The sequence below is a fragment of the Opisthocomus hoazin genome, chromosome 2, assembly GCF_030867145.1.
Source record: "Opisthocomus hoazin isolate bOpiHoa1 chromosome 2, bOpiHoa1.hap1, whole genome shotgun sequence".
Lineage (NCBI taxonomy): Eukaryota > Metazoa > Chordata > Aves > Opisthocomiformes > Opisthocomidae > Opisthocomus > Opisthocomus hoazin.
Genome location: NC_134415.1, coordinates 79,468,909 through 79,489,011, shown reverse-complemented (window position 1 = coordinate 79,489,011; position 20,103 = coordinate 79,468,909). Strand labels below are relative to the sequence as shown.

Sequence of the window (20,103 nt, the reverse complement as noted above, 5' to 3'; positions counted from 1 at the left end):
CTCCCTGAAGTGGTTTTGTGACACAACTGCCCAGAGACAACAACCCAATTTACTTTTGATATGAGCTCACTGAAACCAAGAGGCTGAATTTCAAGGACTAATGCCCAGCTTTTCTATATGCCGGTTCTGTAATGTGCACAATGAAACAAAAAGTAATAAAGGGCAAAGGATTTGGAAGGAACGTCTGCAATTTCCATGCTGTATACACTGTTGAAACACCGATAAATCAGTGAGAAAGAAGGAAATGAGCTTAAATGTGACAGTTACCATTTGCGTTACGTAGACTGTACTGCTGGATTATGTCAAAGCAAAGCAATTTGTATTCAAGAGATGCTAGATCTGTACAAACCCGAAAAATACAAAATTGTTTCAGTGGCAACCTGCAGCAATTCTGAGGATTTAGAAGTTTCCTTTAAAATAAAAATCTTCAAGAGGTGACACCCAGAAACTGACAAAAGAGATCCAAAGCAGCATTTTAATTCCTGCCCAAAGTAACACTGCTGACTCGTGTTTGCTGACAGTTACAGCAAGCTCTTCTTTACCAGGAGCACCAGACCAGCCTCGCTGTTTCAAAAGGATCACCCAAGCCGGTGCACCAACGACAATCCATACCAGGCGATTCAGAGGCAGAAACTCCTCGGACGAGCCTAAAATCCCGGCAGAGACGCCCCACCGCCACACGCCCGAGCGGGGCAGCGACCGGGACCGCTTCTGGGACCGGGCGGCAGCTGGCACCGGCCCTGTCAGCCCAGCCAGCGGCCGGACACCCCGCAGAAGGGAGCTCCACGGGACCTGCCCGTCCCCCGAAGCTACCCCCGGCAGCTCCGAACGACGCCTCCGGGGACCGAGCGAGGAGCCCCGCGGCCCCAGCCCCTCGCCGCCCGCCGGGTACCTGGTGCTGGTGGCCCGGCCTCGACACCCTCATGCCAGCGCCACGGGGCTGGGGCTGGGGCCGGGGCCTGCCGCGCTCCCCTCGCAGCCCCGCCGCGGCTCTGCCGGGGAGGGAGGGCCCACCCAGCTCCCCTCCCTCCCCTCCCGCCGGGGCGGAGCGACGGGCAGGGCGCCGGGGCGGAGCGGGGACCGGCACCGCTGCTCGCCGCCCCCCCTACCACCCCGGCTGCTCCCTCTGCCCGGTGCCACCGGGAACGCAACAAGCGTCCCGGGCCGGGGGAGAGGCGGCGGCAGGCGCTGCCGCGGGGGAAGCCCCGGACCGGGTGCCCCCGCAGAGCCCCCGGGGCCCCCCGGTCCGCCCCCGGCGCCTGAGCCCCGCTCTCGTCCCCGGCACGGAGAAGCTCCTCGGACGGCGCTCCACCCCCCCCCCCCCCCCCCCATGCAAGAGTTTCTGCCTTCGCTTTAAGCATCAAAGTCATCACGGCTTTGAACCCGGGCAGTCGCGGGAGGTGAACGTTCCGTGGAAGTCTGTGTGACTCAGTGCGCTGCGGCAGCAATCCGGCCTCCTGCCTCTTCCCAAGATCACAACAGTCCTGGGCAAACACACGTTTTGCAATCGCATCAGCAAAACACTCAGCCTTTGTTTGCATCGGGCTGTACTCCCCTCGCCGACCCCCCAGGGCTGCAGACTCCGCCAGATGCCCTACATCTCCCACCTCCTTCGGTGTGGGAGTTCAGGGCATCCATCATTTCAACAGAAACGAGCCCCTGAGCTGGCCCGTGGGGTTTTTTTGTTTGTTTGTTTTTTTTTTTGGTGTGTGTTCCAAAGCAATCTACGATTTATAAAGCTAAATTCTGTCAGATGATTTTCCTTCAAATATTTTGAATTAAAATATGACAGACCCCAGGAGGAGAACCTGTATTGCAGTTTTGACAGGAGGAGGCCAGCGCAGCTCTGAAGCCCTGAACGGACCTCATTTGGGGGAGGAAGGCTTCTGCCTGCAGTTCAGGCTGCTCGGTTTGGAGTCCCACCAAGCTATCTAACAACCAAGCGGGGAAATTCCATGCCACTGAACTTTACACTTCTGTTAAATGTAAAGCCGAACACTGAAAAGCCGTTCAGGGGCTGTTCCTGTCACGGGTGTACGAATCTTGCAGGGAAACGCAGAAAACACCGAGGCTAGCGCTGTCAGGGGAACACGGCAACATGAGGCAGCAGCTCTGCACATTTCTAATGCTAAAGCTTTAAAAGCTTCCTTTCCTCCCCCCTTCCCAAACACCACCACCTCTCTGGGCTAGGCAACTTAACTCTGGGGAGCCTAGGGAGGCTTCCACAGGCTCAGCAGCAGTTACAAGGTTACATTACCTAGAGATGCCCAGGTGCCACAGCTCCTTACTTCGGGCCTTGGCTTTACGCTGGCAGGTTCTTTCCAGAAGAAAGTGCTTCGTACCTACTTGCACGCATAAAACGCTCAACAGAAGCACGCAGAAAGAAGAATGCAGTACTGGCAAGCAAGCTTGCGTTTTGTGTGCTAATAAAATAAACTAATGAAGAACACTGTTTAATTCCCAGTGGCTACTTCCTTACTTCAGGCCGAAACATAACAAAAAGACAAGGATCGGGGTCCTCTTGCAACACAGGCAAAGAACTGGCTTGTGCTCAGAAAAACTGTTCAAAAAAGAGCATAATTCTCTGAAAAGCTGAAATGCAAGAAGATGCCTCATCATAAGAAGTCTTCCTGGATGTCAGATGAAAGACTATGCCTGTCAAAGAATTTGTTAACAACCTTGGAAGAAAAGAGAAGGGGGAAAGAAAGAAAAAAAAAAAAAAAAGGCAGCACTCCTCAGTTCCCTGAAGTGTTTTTCTTTTTCCCCCACTGCAGTCAATTGCCCTGCCTGTTTATGTTAACGCTTGTTCCCATACAAAGAACCTTGGCAGATACAGATTTTTCTCTGGCATCCTCCGAGGGAAATTATCTCTCAGAAACAGCCAACAGCAGCAGAAAGTAGGAAATTCTACCATGTTCTTCGCTTTCTGTATCAGGATAGATGAAGGCAGGGACAGCCTGTCAGAAAAAGCGTGTACAAAGGGGAAGAGGAAGTTGCACAGCCCTCACAAACAAATAATAATGGTCTTAAAAGCTCTCCCATATGGCCCGAGTACACAAGCTCTGCTCACGCCCCAGGTATGTCTCTGCCGTAGGAGAACCTCATCACCCCGGTCTGCTGCACTGCACACGCTTTGCGCTTTCTCCACCCCAGCCCTCACACAAGTATTTCCAAAGTGCAACTCCTCCAAATCGAAGAACAAGCAAAACTGAGCATCGTGCTCATCTATAAATCAGTACATAATTGTAAACTGAAATTATTTCCATTTGGGGCTAGTAAGACAAGCTACATGAGCAATTTCTGCAGGGAGTACGGTTTGACACCGGCACAAAGCTCATTTGGACACTACCGAGTGCAGAATCCAGTGCAGCCAGGGGACAGATCTATGGTACAGTTTGCATAACTTGAGCGTTCCCCTGGGGAAACACAGCAGTACGTTTGACCACGTATCGATGCAAGTAAATAGAGATCGAGTGAAACGCTCATATGGGAAAAAACAACAACAAATGTGTAACATGAAAATGTCGATAGACACCAAGGTTGCTTTCTCCCAGAGAGAGTGTGCAATAGATACACGTAAAGCCACCTAAAGCAAACACCACCTAAAGCATGGAAGCATACTATTTCATAGCAAGCCCTTCCATAAAAGCTGCTTGCATAAAAGAATGGCATTTAACATCTGTGCTCTCTAGGTTAACTCATCAGAAATGCAATTTTTCCTTACTGCTAGTTAAAGAAATGCCCTGGTGAAGCTAAAAGGAGACCGACCAGGTATAATGCAAAAAGCCTGATCCTGCAAATACGTGTGTCTGCAGCCAGCCGCTGTAACTTGGAATAGTTCCACTGAATCCAACAGGGCGACTTTTGTGAGTTAAGTTCAGCACAAACAGATGACTCTGCTGAACTGGCAAACCAAGTTCTTAAATTCTTTCCACAGAAAAGCTATCCAAGCAGGAGCACTCGCAATGCCTGTTACTGCAACGCCCTGGACATCAAATTTATATCTTGGAGGATGATCAGACGATTCTTTCCCAGGAACTTTAACAAGTAACCAGATAATTCTTTGGGGCTCTAAGCTACCTGATTCGTGTTAGTTCTTAGGACTTGATTTCTCTCTCTCATGGTTTTGTAAGGTAGCGCCAGCTTCAGCACAATGTAGCAAGCTTAGCAGAATGGATGTAAACACCATTGATGTCTGAGCGTCTTTGACACCCCCATGACGGCTGACGGCCGTGGATGCACGGTGTCTCCCACCCGCAGCTACACCAGCTGAAGAGGTCACTGCACTAACCCAGGTGTCACTGTCCCCAGGGATGGGTCTCTCTCCTACGACCTGCCCGCCCAGCTGCTGCGAACGGCACTCAGGACTGCTCACAGCCAAAGCAAGCGACGGATCGAGAACGATCTTGGGTTGGGGGTGTGTGCGATTTTGAATTGGTTTAGCTCATTTTGACCGACAGAGGTTAAGCATTGCTAACTATGACCAGATCTCAGGGCATGTAACTCCTAGTGAAGCAGTAGCAATAAAAGCAGGGGGGCAAGAATCTCCTCAACCAGACCAGCTCGAGCAGCTCCACCTAATCTGGCGCCTTCATGAAGTCACCAGGTGTTTCAGCAGTGACTAAGCAGGCCCACGCCGGCCGCTCTGAACATGTCCCTGTGGATTCTTCTCGTTCCTCACTGTCCACAGCCACTACCCTTTTCAGAACAAATTTCAAATGTATCTCCTAATCTCTTCTATCCCTTTATTATACATTCGTTATGTCTAAAACAGCAAGAATCTTAACATGATAACAATATGGGAGGCACAGCGAGCAAACCATTCATTACAGCGATGAGAGAATTTAAATGAAATAGAAGAACATATCATCCTAGCATGCAGGTCAATAAAAAATGGTCAGTATTTCAAAGCATTGTTCCTGATTTAACCTTAATCTGATTTGTCAGTCTTCAAAAAAACTCACTCTATTATTAGAATTAGTACTTAATTCTAGGGAGGAGAATAAACTGTATTCTTTGTACAATCTAAATTCTCGCTGTATGTGTCAAAAAGGATCAGACATTAGGAATGGCATTCCACCCAACACCTTTATAATAATAACAAACCCAAGTTGTTTAGGAGAACAGAGGGCTGAATTGGCCACATCAGAAAAGAAGTTTAGACCAATAGATATAAGCTTTCCTTATGTAGTCTCTAGGCTTGCAAGACTGGCTAAGACTAAACATTTTACAATATTCAGAGATTATATTTGTCTGTTCTTCGAGTCTTATCCATCCTTGAAATGCTATTTTTCTATTTCTAGCTCTTTCTTATATGCTGATTTCTTAATGGCCACGTATTCAGCTTTAATGGGCAAATGACTTGCAAGTAATCAAGGAGTTTGTGAGTAATTACAAATCAGGTCATTCCTAGCCCACTGTATCCCCACCAGAAGACCCAGAATCTCTTCTCTCAGAGCTGCAAGAAGCTGTGAGACTTTGTTGTTACACCTGAGCTGTTGTCACAGCTGACTGACTTTAAGTCACCAAGCTCCAAGAACTTCAGTGGCTTTATCTGCTCCCTGAACCATTTGGTTCGTCACTCAGGACTCTTATTCCACCCAAACAGTCATTCTTCTGCTAATTTCTGCCTTGAAGATTTCTACAGCTCACCTCCACCTCTAAACCACAAGTGGTTTTGTTTTTCTCGCCCCAAAGCTCGTCCAAATTTAACATCCCCTTCTGCAGTTATTAGGTAGCAGAAATACGAAGTTTAATTTAGGGAGCTATAGCAGTTGAGATCTTGAGATTATTCATGCTTTGGCAAGGACAGGAAAACAAACTTACGATTTCTAAGACTACTACAAATAGGTAGATTAAAGATGTGTATCTAAAGCTTAGTAGATTGAAAGAATGTCTTACCAGATTATTCTTCCCCTTTTTTATGAGGGTACACAGCTCCTCCTAGGCTGATAAACAGCAGCCAAACTATAAAAGTTGTTTGTCTGGCTTGCTGTGAATATCTAGTATTAGAGAAGTGGGTTCTTCCGATACTGTTCTGAGGTGGCTCCAGGCTCATCCACCACACAAGAATACTCTGATTAGCAACTCCCTCCAGACCCAGCTCTCCCAAAATGAAAGTCCATGCTAACCAGTTTGAAAAACTGACCTTGGTAACTCACAGATAGCTTTGGATCTTTTGGTGGCCAGAGGGTGTACGGAGAGGGGATCGGTTGTCCGGCTGCAGTGGCTGCGAGCCACTCTGCAGTCTCTCTCAGCACTACATAAACTTTAAGGTTAAAAAAACCACTAGTTTAACCTTTAATAAAAGAGTGTATTTGGACTTCAATCAAGAAAAATAAAATGTAACATAGCTCACAGCTGTCTAGAACTGGTCTGGCCTAAAAAGGTCTCTCCTCTTCAGTTAGCAAACTGTTGGGTCACACCAATGCCCAAGACATTTTGTACAGCTCCTTGGAGCTCGGATCCATTTTACTCTCTTTTTCTCAGGCCCCCTCTCCCTAAGGTGAATATTGAAAAGGGACAAATATCCTTTCCCATTTAAGTGAAAATTCACCCTCAGGAACTTCCTGCAACTCCCAGTCCTCATAACTGGTTCAGTCCAGAGCAATGAGACAATGCAGTACCTGACTGGCTGTGCTACCCGGAATGCTGTCTGACCGTGCTTCACCATGATCGTGTAAAAATGCTGTCGGAAGGCCTGTCCTGCACAGATGGAAGTTGCCTCATCACTCCGGGCGACCCACCGCAAACAAAACCTTTTACACAATGCAAATATGTGCCTTTAAAGCAAGGGAAGGCCGCCTGAACCATCTCTGTGGGAGTTTAAGGCTTCTGGGTTTTTTAAACTGCATTTGACCTCAGAAATAGTCTTTATATGAAAAGAGAAGAAAAAGCAACGCAACACAGCTCATTATTATCTTCTGACAGAAATCAGACACAATGCCAAGCACATGGGGAAAAAATGCCTTTAGGAGCACTGGAGTGTTACACCTGGCTTACTGGAGCTGGGTGAGACCACAACAGCAAGTGACCCTGAGCTGCATTGCTGTGAGGTTACAGTGAGTACGGAGAAAGTGCTGTGCGAGTGTCCTGTGACGAAGCTGCAACAAAAACCTACTTTCATGCTCTGGTACATACAGACATGCAACCCAGAAGCTCCTCTTCTCAACAGAAGCTTTTTGTCATCTTTACCCTGAGGGGCTCAGGTGTATTTCTAGAAAATTGGTTGAAACACTGACCTGAGGCTCATGCCTGACTTGATTTTCCAGGTACAACAAACAAAAAGCTTATTTCTGCAGAGCCTTCACTAGGGAACAAACTAGCAATTTATAGAATGCTTTGTTAGACTTCAAGTTAACCCTTAACCTCACATATATCCACACTACAGCCAAAACCTAAGCGACTTTCTCCCCCTCCCGTTGGTTTTTTTTTTAAATAAGTTCAATATTTTCCCCATGAAAAGACAAGTAAGAAGAATGGAATGCAACAAAAACATATAATGTCATTTTATGCACTTCAAGAAGACTCTCAGCTATTTTTCTACAGTTTGACTGTTACAATGAGATAAAATCAAGTGAAATACTACTAAACAAATATGGGAAGTACCGCTAGAAATTCAGGAACCCTTACATCAGTAACTGCAGTTTGGGGAACTGTTTTGTGGCTTTCTTCTTACATTTGCCACTTTCAGGCACATGCTCAATGTGCCTCAGAGCAGCAGACAGGAAAAAAGAAATCAGTTCTTTTATTTTCAGTTTTCACAGTCTAGCTGTGACTCAAATAACATACATTACTTATCTGAGTTTGTGAGTTCTGGAAAACCATCAAAGTTTTTTTAAAAGAAAAAAAATCCAAATACTTATAAAGCTGTATTGCTCTTGCTTTTTCGCTAATGTCCTCCCTTGATGGTAAGGTTGCAAGTTCCACAAGACTGAATCTCTCTCCATATTTGTTTAATACATAGAGCCAAGTACAATAATATTATGTGATTTATCAACTCCTCTAGAACATTATGTTGGCAAAAAGTTAAGTACAAAAGTGAGTAACATCATCCTAGAAGAGTAACCCACATCATTGATTTAATGATAACAGTTAAGAAGACAGATGATCCTCTAGGCACGATTCAACACCTGATTGTTACAAGTTAAGGAGATAATACCAGATCTGCCATTTGCATATCAAATCTGTTTCTTTTATACTCAAAGACAAACCCATGAAGACCTCTGCTTCAGGAGACTCATGAAAACAAAAACCAGATGAATCATGTATTCCTTACCGTTTTTGTCAGTCATCACTGGTGTTTCGTTTAAATTCAGACAGCACTGTATTCTTCAGTCTTCCCTACGCAAGAAGATGATGTGGCCAAGACATTTTGACCCAAATCAGTTTATTTGCCTTTGCTTTCTAAAACAGAACCACTGAAAAAAGCACTGCTGTCCCACTGATACAAATCCTAAAAGATCTGCTCTGTCTCCCACTCAGCAGTCAAGACCATCTCCTGCAGTGGGTTTTACTATTTTGACACTTGCGTTAATATGCTGTTTCTTTCTCTTACTGTAAGCTAAAAGGACACTGACACCTGTCTGGGAGTACAGCAGGGAGCAAAAGCCCCCCCAGACAATCGGGGGCCACCCCTGCCCTGTGAACAGCAACAGCAGCAGCCAACACCTGCTCCAAGAAGCCCGAGAGCGGGTGCAGCAAGCTGCAATGCCACGACCAACACCTGCTCCAAGGGCATGTACACGTGCCCCTGCTTAACTTCTGCATCATCCCAAATCTTGGATTTCTCTGGAGCTTGCAGAGCTCACTCCAGGGCCCTGGGACAAGCTGGCCGGCCACCAAGCTGCCTGCAGGACCATCTCCTTACCCTCCTACCCCCACTGCCACCTTGGCGCTTTTCCACAGGCCACAGAGACTTTGGGTCCCTGCGAGATAACTGCAAAATCGCAGGGGGATTTCTGCAGCTGAGCTGCTTGGGATCTCAATACAACCACAAACTTTTCTGGGTTTTGCAATGCTGCTGTCTGCAATGATGGCGTCCAGACAGTGGAACTGTTAATACCTTCCCCCACGTACCTTCTCAAGCACATATCTGCTACGGGAACTCAGTCAAAACAGGCTTGAAATCAATTCTAGTACTTTCTGTTCAAATACTGTTAAGTGTCTTTGTTTTTTAAAAATTTAACCACAATATTGGAACTTAGCCTTAAATCCACTGCTTCTTAACAATCAGAGTTCTAAATCAACCACTTTGCTATTGTGAGAGAGGAAAGGCCACCTACCATTGTTGGACCACCCCAGCTACTCACTATTCAGCATTTTAAACGTGCGATACTTCAAAAGTCCTGGGAAAGGCCAGCAATTTACGTGTAGCCCCTCAGATTCAAATGTGCTAAACCACACACAAAATGCACACAGCAGACGTGCTGCAGAAGACAGAATGTTCTCAGGTTTCCGTAACAGAATCAACATTTTGCAATCAAGCTAGCATTAAAGTCTGATTTATAGCAGTTTTCCAATGTAAAGTAAATAAACAAAGTAGAAGTAAATAAATAAGAATGCACACATACCACACTAAACACACACAAATTTTACTAAGACAAGATTAAAATAGGTATAATGCCCTTAAAGAAGGAGTTTGGTGTTTACAGTTGACATTTGAGCTTATAAATCTGTTTTACTGGATGCAAAGCTATAGCATTCAAATACATTCTCGTTTTATCAGTAAAGCTGCAAATCTATACTTGTCCCTCTGTTTCTCACCAGCATGACAACTGCCCTCAACTGCTCAGCAGGGATTCCCAGTCAGCAAAACAATGCAGCAAATGGAAGCTTAGGCAGAACTAGACCATATTTTCACTACCGATGAAAATGCCACAACAGTCACTGAAGCCTGTAAACTGAACTGCTAGCAAAAAACCCTGGTTCATTTGCTGACATGCCTATATTACTAGCAGCAACAGAGAGGATGATTTCTCTTTATCAGACTGTGTTTGTCATCTTCCTAAGAAGTCCTCCTCATAAGAGGAGCTACCACAAGAATAATTAATTCTATTATTTTAGAAGAAAACTGTCCATAACTATTTGCATTTACTCAAGTAAATGTATTTCCCCTTCTAGAATATAAATTTCATAAGAGTAACAAATGATTTATGACTTAATGTGAAATTTGACTTACCATCATACTCTTTTGAAGCTGGCAGGGCTGAGCCTAAACAAGGTTTGGATTGTAGCCAATAAAGGCCAAAGACCAACTCCTAGAGCTGTAACAAATAAGGACTTGGCAAAGCGTAGGTCTGGAGTTGTCACAGCCCACTGCATGATGACTAAAATAAACAAGACTGGGATGAGTCCAGGAGAAATCGTTTTGATAGGCTTAGACCTGGGGCTCACCGAGAAACCAGAGCCAGGGTTTGCATTAGGGTTTGAACCAGTGAAGGCTGGCAGGGCAGAATTCAGGTGCTGGGCTAGAGAAAAAGAGAAGACTCCTGAGGATCATTTGTCCAGATTTAAACTTAAGCCTGGTGGAGTCATTTTGCTAAGGCGAGCTGTTTGCATGTCCACAGCCAGCAGGTGAAGTTCAGAGCTTTCACTAATCAGGATCCAGAAAGGGAGGCTCAGCTGTGGCAAATAAGAGGGGTCCCTGGGCCCCTCTTGTTGTTTCCAAGAGGCTGATGCTATGCTCTAAGAATAAATAAATAAAATCCTGCTTCCCTGAATTCATATCGCAGTATCATCTGTATTCTTTCACGTGCAAAGGCCACATTTTCTACAGTAAATTCGTTCTCAGGGCTACAGAAGATTAATGCAGCATTACACACACAGGCAGGCACTTCCTTAATAGCTACCCTGCATTAGTAGTTGTGTTGAAACACAGTCAAGACATTGCTGGGAGGGAATGTTTTATACTGGGGCCGCTTGAGACTTCAGGCTGTTTCTGGCAGCACGTTGCCCTGGATGAGGGAAATGGTCTTGTACAAGCAATCAAAATGCACATCTGACCATGCCTAAGGTGACCTGAATAGGAAACAAAGATAACCCCCATATAAACTTGTATAGCAAATCTGTTAGGAGTGGAGGACTTTGCCCTGTTTCACGTGATACAGCAATTAGACAAATTCTCCTAACGGCTTTGAACCTTTCTTAAACATCGCTGCTCTGAGGGGCAGAGGGAAGAAGAAAGTAGACAGAGGCAAGCTGGGGAGCTAGTTCGCGGGGAGAGACTCAATACAAGAAATCACTGGGCAGGGGCCCCACATTTCTGGATGGGAATGCGGGCACAACACAGGTGGCCAGCACACATGATGTTAAATCAACAAATTTTGAAAAGAGAAAAAACATGAAAAGTAACTGCAGTGCATCCAGAACACATCTCGCTCACTGGGCAGGGCCCGTGACCATCCGAGTATTGCATGTATAATAGGTCTGAATGTGCCGCAGACACATCAGACACCTGGGTGTACGCACACAGCAGTCATTTTACAGAGACTATGTAACCAGTTACCAGAAGCCCCAAATGACCAAATTCCTGTTTTCCTTTGCCTATACAATCTTCCAGGAGGCGAGGGCAGGGGTGTAAGGGACAAGAATGCACGTGGGTAATGGCAGAATTATTTATGGGGCCCTAAAAACAGACTAACTCTCTGCATGGGTACTCTCTGGTGGAAAAAAACCAACACAACTGCCTGCTCTGCCTCATAACAAGACAGATGTTCACATAAAACCATACATTTAGATTTTTGACTCAATATTCTTGTCTCTGAATTGTTGCTCTACATACCAACAAATGATCCCTTGTGTTAAGAAAGCCTTACTGGCCACAAGTTTCCCAAGAGAGGGACGCTACATCCTCAAGCACTGACAGGCCTGTCTGGTAATAAGCAACCAGCATGTATGGGATAGATGGCACAAATCCAGGGCTGAGTATAGAGGAATCACAAGAATGCTCTCCATGAGAGGGTAAGTTAAGAAGGCATCTGGATACAAGAATGACAGAAAGGTACTGGCCACAGTTATCCTACAACCCTGCTATGCTGCCTTGCGTGCCAGCTTGTTGACATTTATGCAGCTATTAAAAAAGAGAGAACAACCACAAACAAGTCACCATGCAAGACTTTTTTCTAAAACTACAACACTAAGGAACATTGGACACAAAGGTGTCCAAGTCAGTCTTAAAGCAATCGCTTCACGTTGAGAGTTACTGGCTAACAATTCTCAGTCAACAGTAGCTGAAAACATGCTCAGTCCCAAGCACTGGAAGGACTGCAGCCTATTTAAAAGTCAGGAATATCATCAAGAGCTGCAGTAGAAATAGAAGTCTGAACTTGGCAAGTAAATGCCTTTTCCACTCCTTTTTAGAACAAACTCTCTTGATGCAAGTTGTCTATTTTCAAGTAACTGAATTTTGCATTGGAGTATCCTACTGAATTCTTAACTGAGCTATGAATGGTTAAAACTCTTTTTTTATACAATACAAGAATATAACGGTAACTGGGTGTTTTTTCAATGAACAGCTTGTTGACAGAATAGAGCAACAACACTTTACATCATCGTTTTCAAACAGTAAATAAAACCTCTAAAAGCAAATTTATTTTATGTTTTCTCTGTCAACTAGCAAAGTATCAACTAAATGTTAGTGGCATTCATCCTTCTATTTTGGTCATCATCGGATTTGAAGGAATACAGCTGCATCCATTTTTCCCATATGTTTTACACAAGTGCCTCCCTAAATATGTTTCCCTCCTCTCCTCACACTAAACTTCCACCAGCTGTTGGAGAAGCCACGCAACTGCATTTGACACTAACGTGAACTTCCTGATCAGACCATCTTCAACCTTTAACCCATGTTCCCAGTTGTCTCAGGGGGCAAAGGGAGTAGGCAGCTGCTCAGAAAGTTTGTAACTAACAGCACATTGTGAAAGAAACACAAAGGGAACTAGGGTCAACAAATTAGATTTGAAGATTTAAGCAAACTGCCTAGAGAAACAGCACATATTTTTAGTCTGGTAACAACCTCGAACATTACATAAGTGTATTGTGTACATTACCCTGGAAAGCATACAGTTCCTGTGGTGGAAGGGCACTTAGTCCCCATGGCTTGCTGCTTACAAACAACAGTTTACATCAAGCAGAGGATCCCATCTTAGCTGCCCTTAAACCAACTTGAAAACTTACTAAAGCAGTATTACATTTATGTGCAAAGTAAGTGGGGAAAGACACAGAAAGCAAGCTTCCAAGGTTTTCAATTAATTTCTAAGTGACACTTCTTCTAAGAATCAGCACACCTGCTCCATACTGTGAAATTATTTTCCAGCTTTTTCCTGTGCCCAGTATTTTTGCAGACTGACTAGTACAGCCCAACGCAGAAAGGAGACTCAGAAGAGTGCACGCTGCAAGGCATTTCAGCGAGACCCTGGGTTCATGACCTATTTTATGTAACAGAAATCTGCTTAAATATGAATCAAATGTAGATACCAGAACTCTTTATGTTTAGATGGCATCAACCTATGTGTCTATCCATTAACACACATGTACCAGTAAGGCTTGTACAACAAGGTACCTGCCTGGTAGGCAGCCCCTTCAGCAAATACAGTTACAAAATTCAGAACACAAAAGCCTGTGAAGAAGATACCTAAAAGAGATCAGAATCTACAGAACAGCTGGGCTTTAACATTCAGACTGATGCACACTAATCCCAGTTTAGTCACGAGCTGACTTCCCTCTTCTCAGCCTGGGTCCATTTCCCACCTTCCCCACCATCACTTCTCTACTTACCTTCAAAGAACCAGAAATTACTGTAGAACAAATCTGATTTTCCTCTTCTAACTACCCTGTCTTGAATTTCTTACTGCCTGGCTGGGCTGTAATTGACTGGATTGTGCTCTGGATCTGCCCAGCAGCCTCGCTGCCTCGCCTGACTCCAGAGACTACCACCACGAGCATGGGTGACTACTTAGTGGTGCCCCGTGCAGAACAGAGGATGTTCTCCCCTCAGAGCATGTGCTAGTTCCAGCAAGCACAGAAATGAAGTCACTACAACTTGGGTCATACAAAACCGGGCAACACAGGCAGGAATCATAGAATCACAGAATCATAGAAAGTTTTGGGTTGGAAGGGACCCCTAGAGGTCATCTAGTCTACCCCCCCCAATATGTGGGGGATATAATATCAGGATAATATTTTTCTACTGTTTTATTGCTTTCAGTCTCTCTTGCCCCTGCTGCTTCCCAAACTAGGACAGCTCAGTTCTTCCATGATATGAGAACTACAACTATAAAAAGGGTTAGTGATGTACTAAACCTTCAGGACAATGGCCCACAAGCAAAGCAGGCCCCCAGTACTCCTCTAAACTTTCACCTGCAAAGACTTTCTTTCAAGGCATGCAAGAGTGATTTCTGCTGTGCTACCGTTTGCTGCTATTTCCAAAAGACCTCTAGCTCTGCAAGAGCAGGTTATTACTTTGCTGATGGCTCATTATCAAAGCCACTTGCAGACTGAAAATATCTGAACTGCCCCGGGAAACACAAAGTCTGGCAGAATTTATCTGGGTTTGAGCTTGTTGTTAGGAACCTGAAACTTGCAAAAGTTCACTAAATGCAGGCTGAGTTTCAGCTTTTATCACACCACAACTTCCTTCTACCTGGGACAAACTCTGAAGGCAGAGGTTGAAAACCCTCCCGGTACATCATGTACATGTAAAAGTAGAAGAAAACAGGCTGCACTTCTCTGCAGTGCCTGACAGCTGGATCCGCTGGTCGTTAAGGACAGGGGAGAGTGCAAAGCCAGAAACGGCACCTTCTGGAAATGAAGGATGGCAAACTAGAGGTTTATGTGGGCAGAGTAAGAAAGAGCATCTGGGGCAAAGGATTCCTAGGGAAAAGCATCCCTCTACTTGTCTGGCTTAGGGACAGCCCCCCCTTAGTGTAGGGACTCACCCGGCACAGCACTTTCATTAATGGCTGTGTAGTACACCAGCAATGAATGGAAACCACGTATCTCAGGCTAGAAGCAGTTTTCGGGCGGTGAGGTTCGGTGTGTGATCGCCAAACATAGCAACTTCACTGAAGTTTCAAACAGTGAAGGTTTAAGACAGACCTGGCACTTCATGGAAAACATGGGCTTACCCGAGTCCGTGACCAAACTGCAACTAAATCCTTCCCAGTAGCCTGAGAGCTTTGCTGTATAACCTCTGCAGATACATTCAATTCTCTTAATTGAACTTTCAAGTTTTCTTCTTAAGCAGAGCTGCTAACAAACAGAAACAAATTCAGTGTGGGCGGAAAAAATAGGTGGCCTATCTATTCCTTCCACTGCAGCTACTGTATTTGTTTTCTCTCTTTGGACAAACACTCACCCAAGCTTGGGACAATTCCAACTGGTTACGTCAGGGGTTCATACAGCAGCAGTTACATACAAAAACTAGTCTTCAGTGTAACTCTATGGACTTTATTACAATTTTCTCCTAAAATCAGCAGCATTATTTAGAAATAACCTTATAAATTATTAAATATATAGCACCTGAGAAAGAAAATCCATATATGCCTTTATTTCTCCTCTTCAGAGCAAATACAATAAATCAAAGTTACAAAGAGCATCTAATTATCACACAGATTTTCAGAGACATGGAACTGTCATCGACTCTGCAATTAACACTACAGGGCAGTGACAAAAGATGTAGGAGCACCTGTTAATACAATTTAACAAATACAATTAAGTCCCAAAGTAAAGAGGGACACAAAGCTTTTCAGTAGGCAAGAAATAGTGGACAGCTGGCAACTCTAAGAGATTTAATGAATACCACAGCATTCAGCAGCAATTCAAAAACTGTTTGCTTGGGTAAGGCTGAGTTATTAAAAAAAAATCTCCATTTATAAACAGTGTTGATGGGATTTAAACAGCCCGTGTAAGAACGATTAAAAGTCAGCTGAAAAGTCTGTACAGATAAGAAAGCAAAAAGAAACTATGCCCTTGAATTCTGTACATACTGTCTAACCTTATCTCTGTTACAGTCTCCTGGCACACAGGGAGGGTAAAACAGGCTGCCTTATGCAGCAGGGCATTTAGGGCTATTTAATGCTTGTACATTTCTTTGAGCTATATTGTCCCCTCACTCCCCCCTCTCCCTCTTTTAAAGCTGTACGCTAAAAATCATCATTTACCATCCCCAACAGCAAGCAGAAGAGAGACACAAATTGCAAGAATCTGTCCAGGCATGCTATAATGCTTAGGTGTTTTCCCTCCTTTATGTAACTGATGATCTTGCTATTCTCTGACAGAATTTTATTACTGTACACCTTCAATATAACTAGTGTAAATATTGACATTGGGGAGGCAAGTGGGGATTTCTGGGAGGAGGAGGAGGAGTGGGTGGGAGATGAGAACTAGGTTTTAATGTTTCTTTCTTCTTGCTTCAAAAGTATCCTGTAACATTCTGCTTTACACAGAAGTTATTAGAGCTTTTAATTTATCACTTCTTAGAACAAGACAGACAGGAACACACAACCAGCTCTTTTCATACATTAATCCCTCCCCTATCCCTTCTCATCTTCTCATCTCATCCAAAATCCAGCCTATTCTGGTAACTTAAGTTGCCTATTTCTGATGTGCCTTTTATAAGACGGCCAAAGCCTAAAGAGCATTCAAGGTGAAAATGTACAATACTGCATCTTGTCTTGGTTTCCCTAGCCTGTAACATAGCCTAACATTTTATTTGCTTCCTTTGGTTTCCTCCAGGATACAATAAGAGCTTTATGAAAAAGCTTTGTAAGAATCTGGGCCACTGATTTGAACCAGGACGATTTAGCCATGACACACAGCATGAAAGAGAACGCTCAAGAAGCCAGCTCTGGAAGCAGTATTGCCATTTCAGCGCAGCGCTAGGCAGCAAAGCTGGATGGCTTCTGGGGCCTGAGGTTATCTCTTGGCACAGTCCTTCACCGCACTGTACCAGCCTGTCAGAGCTAGTTCAGGTGCGTCCAACACAGCACCACAAAACACGTTGTAAACATATTCCGATTACTTATCTGTGATATTTATCAGCCTATGCTTTTTCCAGGGGATCGCACAAACCATTACATAAACATAACCAGAATATTACTTGCAGAAGGGGACAGCTATTGCACTGGCAAGTGGAGTTATATTTAAGAAACAAAGAAGCCAGCCACAGATATTTGGGAGTACATTGGCTCCATGCAAATTTAGGGTGGAAATGAAGAACATCAATATACAATAGCCCTAGGGAGATTCAAATAGATAATCAGCTTACTTGCTGTATTTGTAGAAACCACACAAAATACTCAAATTCTGCAGGAGATAGTTTCCTAACTCTTATGGCTACAAAGTTAATCTTTTAAATGCAGTTTTACTGTAAGTCAACACAAACCCATTTCCACTAGTCTGCTAGAGCGTGAAACAACCATGATAGCAGCAATCTTCTCACTCTCCCTTACCTTCAGTAGCTGAGGAAGCTAAAGCCCTAGTACAAATATTGTTTGATGAATGCCTCCTTCAGCAGACTTCATCATACAGTTGTTATCTGGTTACTGTATACTCTCTGTATTCATGAGTATTACTCCTTGCATTTTGTAAGTATAGTTTTATATCCTGCAGAACAAGGACATTGTAATTCAAGACACATTTGTGATTATTCACTGCAGAAACATGCTCATGGTCCAGTCCTCACTCTGGATGACACAAGCAGGGAATCCACATCAAGGAGGTGGAAGTATACGTAGCAAAACCAATCCCTTCTTAAAGCTCATCACTCTTTTATGCAGTTCCTACTGCTGAAAAAGGAGGGTTTCTTGGTACTTATTTCTGTTTGGGCTGCAAAGTCCGCATAGATCAGATAGCTGGGTCTCCCTTTTTATTAGTGCCCCTACCTATTTATATGACAACAAAAAGGACTGGATTGCCATTCTGTAAGGGCCATGAAATACGAGGTGAACCTTAAAAACTGAAAAACCACCCTGCATCTGAATGCACTCAGGCAGCTTCCTCAGCGAAGCTCCTCAAGAGTATTACTCACAGGTCCCCTGCTTCAGTGCACGTAGTTAGAGGATTATGATCTAAAAAAGTGCAGTTTGGCTCCCTCACTGTAACCTCATGATGTTATTTGGGCATTTGTGAATAGCCAGATCTCCATGCAGCAGAGCTGCTAATAGCATGGCATGTAGCAATCACACTGCAAAGCAAGTGATCTCACCTAGGCAGCTTTTGTAAACACAGCACAGCCACACAAATACAAGCTTCTCAGCGCACCTAAGGCTATTCTATGAAGAATATTTACTGTGTTGCCTGGAAACACACAAATAGGGCTTTTGGGGGTTCTCTCTCCCCCCCAGATTTTCCCTAGAGAAAATTTATGAAAAGAACAAGGATTCCTTCAAAGAAGAGGTTTTCTATTGTGGTAGTGTAGCATACCATACTCCAAAGGATAACTTTTCTAAACAGCATTTCCAAACCCAGCCATCTTCCCTTCTGAATACCCATTCCCATTAGGAAGTATTCTGCTGCTATAGGCAAGAACCGATGGCACTTCAGAGTGCCCTATCTGAACACACGTACACTGCTGGAATAGGACAGATTCTCCCCACAAATGCATTTTACGGAAGTACTATTTAAAGCTCCCTGGATATGAGAGTGAAACTGAATTTAAATTTAAATTCTGAAAAGAAAAAAAGTTCAAACTCTTTGAAAGAAGTTATTAGTATTTGTGTACCTTCATTCTTAAACCGACAGATATTACTTACTTCTTGTCACAGCAAAATTAAGCCTTTGATTATTCCCAAGGTCTACCAGGAAGTCACTAAAAACCAAGAATGGGGAGATTCAACTGTCTAGTGGTCTCGCAGAGAAACAGCTAAACCCCAGTTCTGCCCAAATTAGAAGAGGGTAAATCCTCTTTACCTGCATTTAGTTTCCTCTATACTATGTCTTCCATTATTAATACTTGGAGCAGAAATCTATTTCATGCGGAGCAGTGTTATAGAACAGAAATCCTACAGGAATAAATATGAAGATCACTGAATATGAAATTTCTGGCTTGCAAAATATTCACCAAAGAATCCTGTAAGAAAAAAACGTTGATTTTTAAATAATGTATTTCATTAGATCAGCTAATGCAATTGGAAACTATAGGGGCAAGCCCTACCTCAGATCAGGCTTAGAAGCTTATCTACTTTTATCAATTTATGAGCTCGTCTAAGAAAAGCTACTACCTCTCCCCACAAGTCTGTTTTGCTATTATCACAGCCACAACACTACTTTTATTTAAAAAAGAAAGAACAAGCTTAGAACATTTGCTAAACATTTTTAGTTGGTTTTTCTCCCCATCAAAATAGCAATTCTTTCCTTAAAGGCTCCACTGCTATAAATACCAGAGTAGGAGAAGAAATACTGGTCAGACAACTTATCTTAGAGATACATGCTCTGGATTAAGTGGGATGTCAGAGAAAAACTCTGTGCTAGCCAAATGATAAAGAGGTTTAGCCATCAGCTTTGCTATTTTTGAGGCAACCTGTAAAGTGACTGGCTGCTTAGTTTCAATATATAGCTACTGAACTCTGCCTGGCTTACCTGATGGATACAGAAAAGTCTAATGGAAAGTGACAGAAAATTATTACATACTCTTCAGTGATTTAATTTCCATGACCACTAAGAAAAATACATCTGAAAGAAATTTGTACAGCACACCATGCAGAATACTCAGAAAACAGTCACAGGGAAATTACAAAGTTATCCCAGCTGTAAAAAAAGGATAAATGGGACCCTTGAAAGCCTATTCAAGACTAACCTCCTGCTTCAGCACAATCAACTACAGCTTTGTCACCCTGACAGATGTTTGCCTAACCTGGTCGAAGGCCTCTAATGACAAACATGCCATGACTCCCAAGGTAAACAGTGCTCGAGTATCCTTAATAATAAGATCCAAATTTTACCTGGTACCATTATCCGAGTTAATCTGCGAACACAGAATGACTCTTCAGTGTCATACAAAAAAATTTATCATCATCTTCTAACTGCTGAAGAATTTAACACGCCACCAGTTCTCACAGAACATATTGCCAAGAAAGGCGTACTATGCTGTTGCTGTGTGTCTAC

General features: G+C 43.8%; 1 protein-coding gene across 2 annotated transcripts in view; it reads right to left on the bottom strand.

The window, feature by feature from the left end:
- Positions 1 to 20,103, bottom strand: part of SESN1 (sestrin 1) — an 86,908-nt gene that overhangs the window by 15,736 nt on the left and 51,069 nt on the right. Inside the window, exon 1 of one of the 2 annotated variants that reach the window (XM_075414248.1) lies at positions 893 to 1,011. The exons of the other annotated variant lie outside the window; for it this stretch is intronic. Within the exon in view, the coding sequence (XP_075270363.1) occupies positions 893 to 925 (33 nt within the window). The 5' untranslated portion in view covers positions 926 to 1,011. Of the gene's footprint in view, positions 1 to 892; positions 1,012 to 20,103 lie in introns of those variants that run through there. 2 annotated transcript variants of the gene reach the window in all.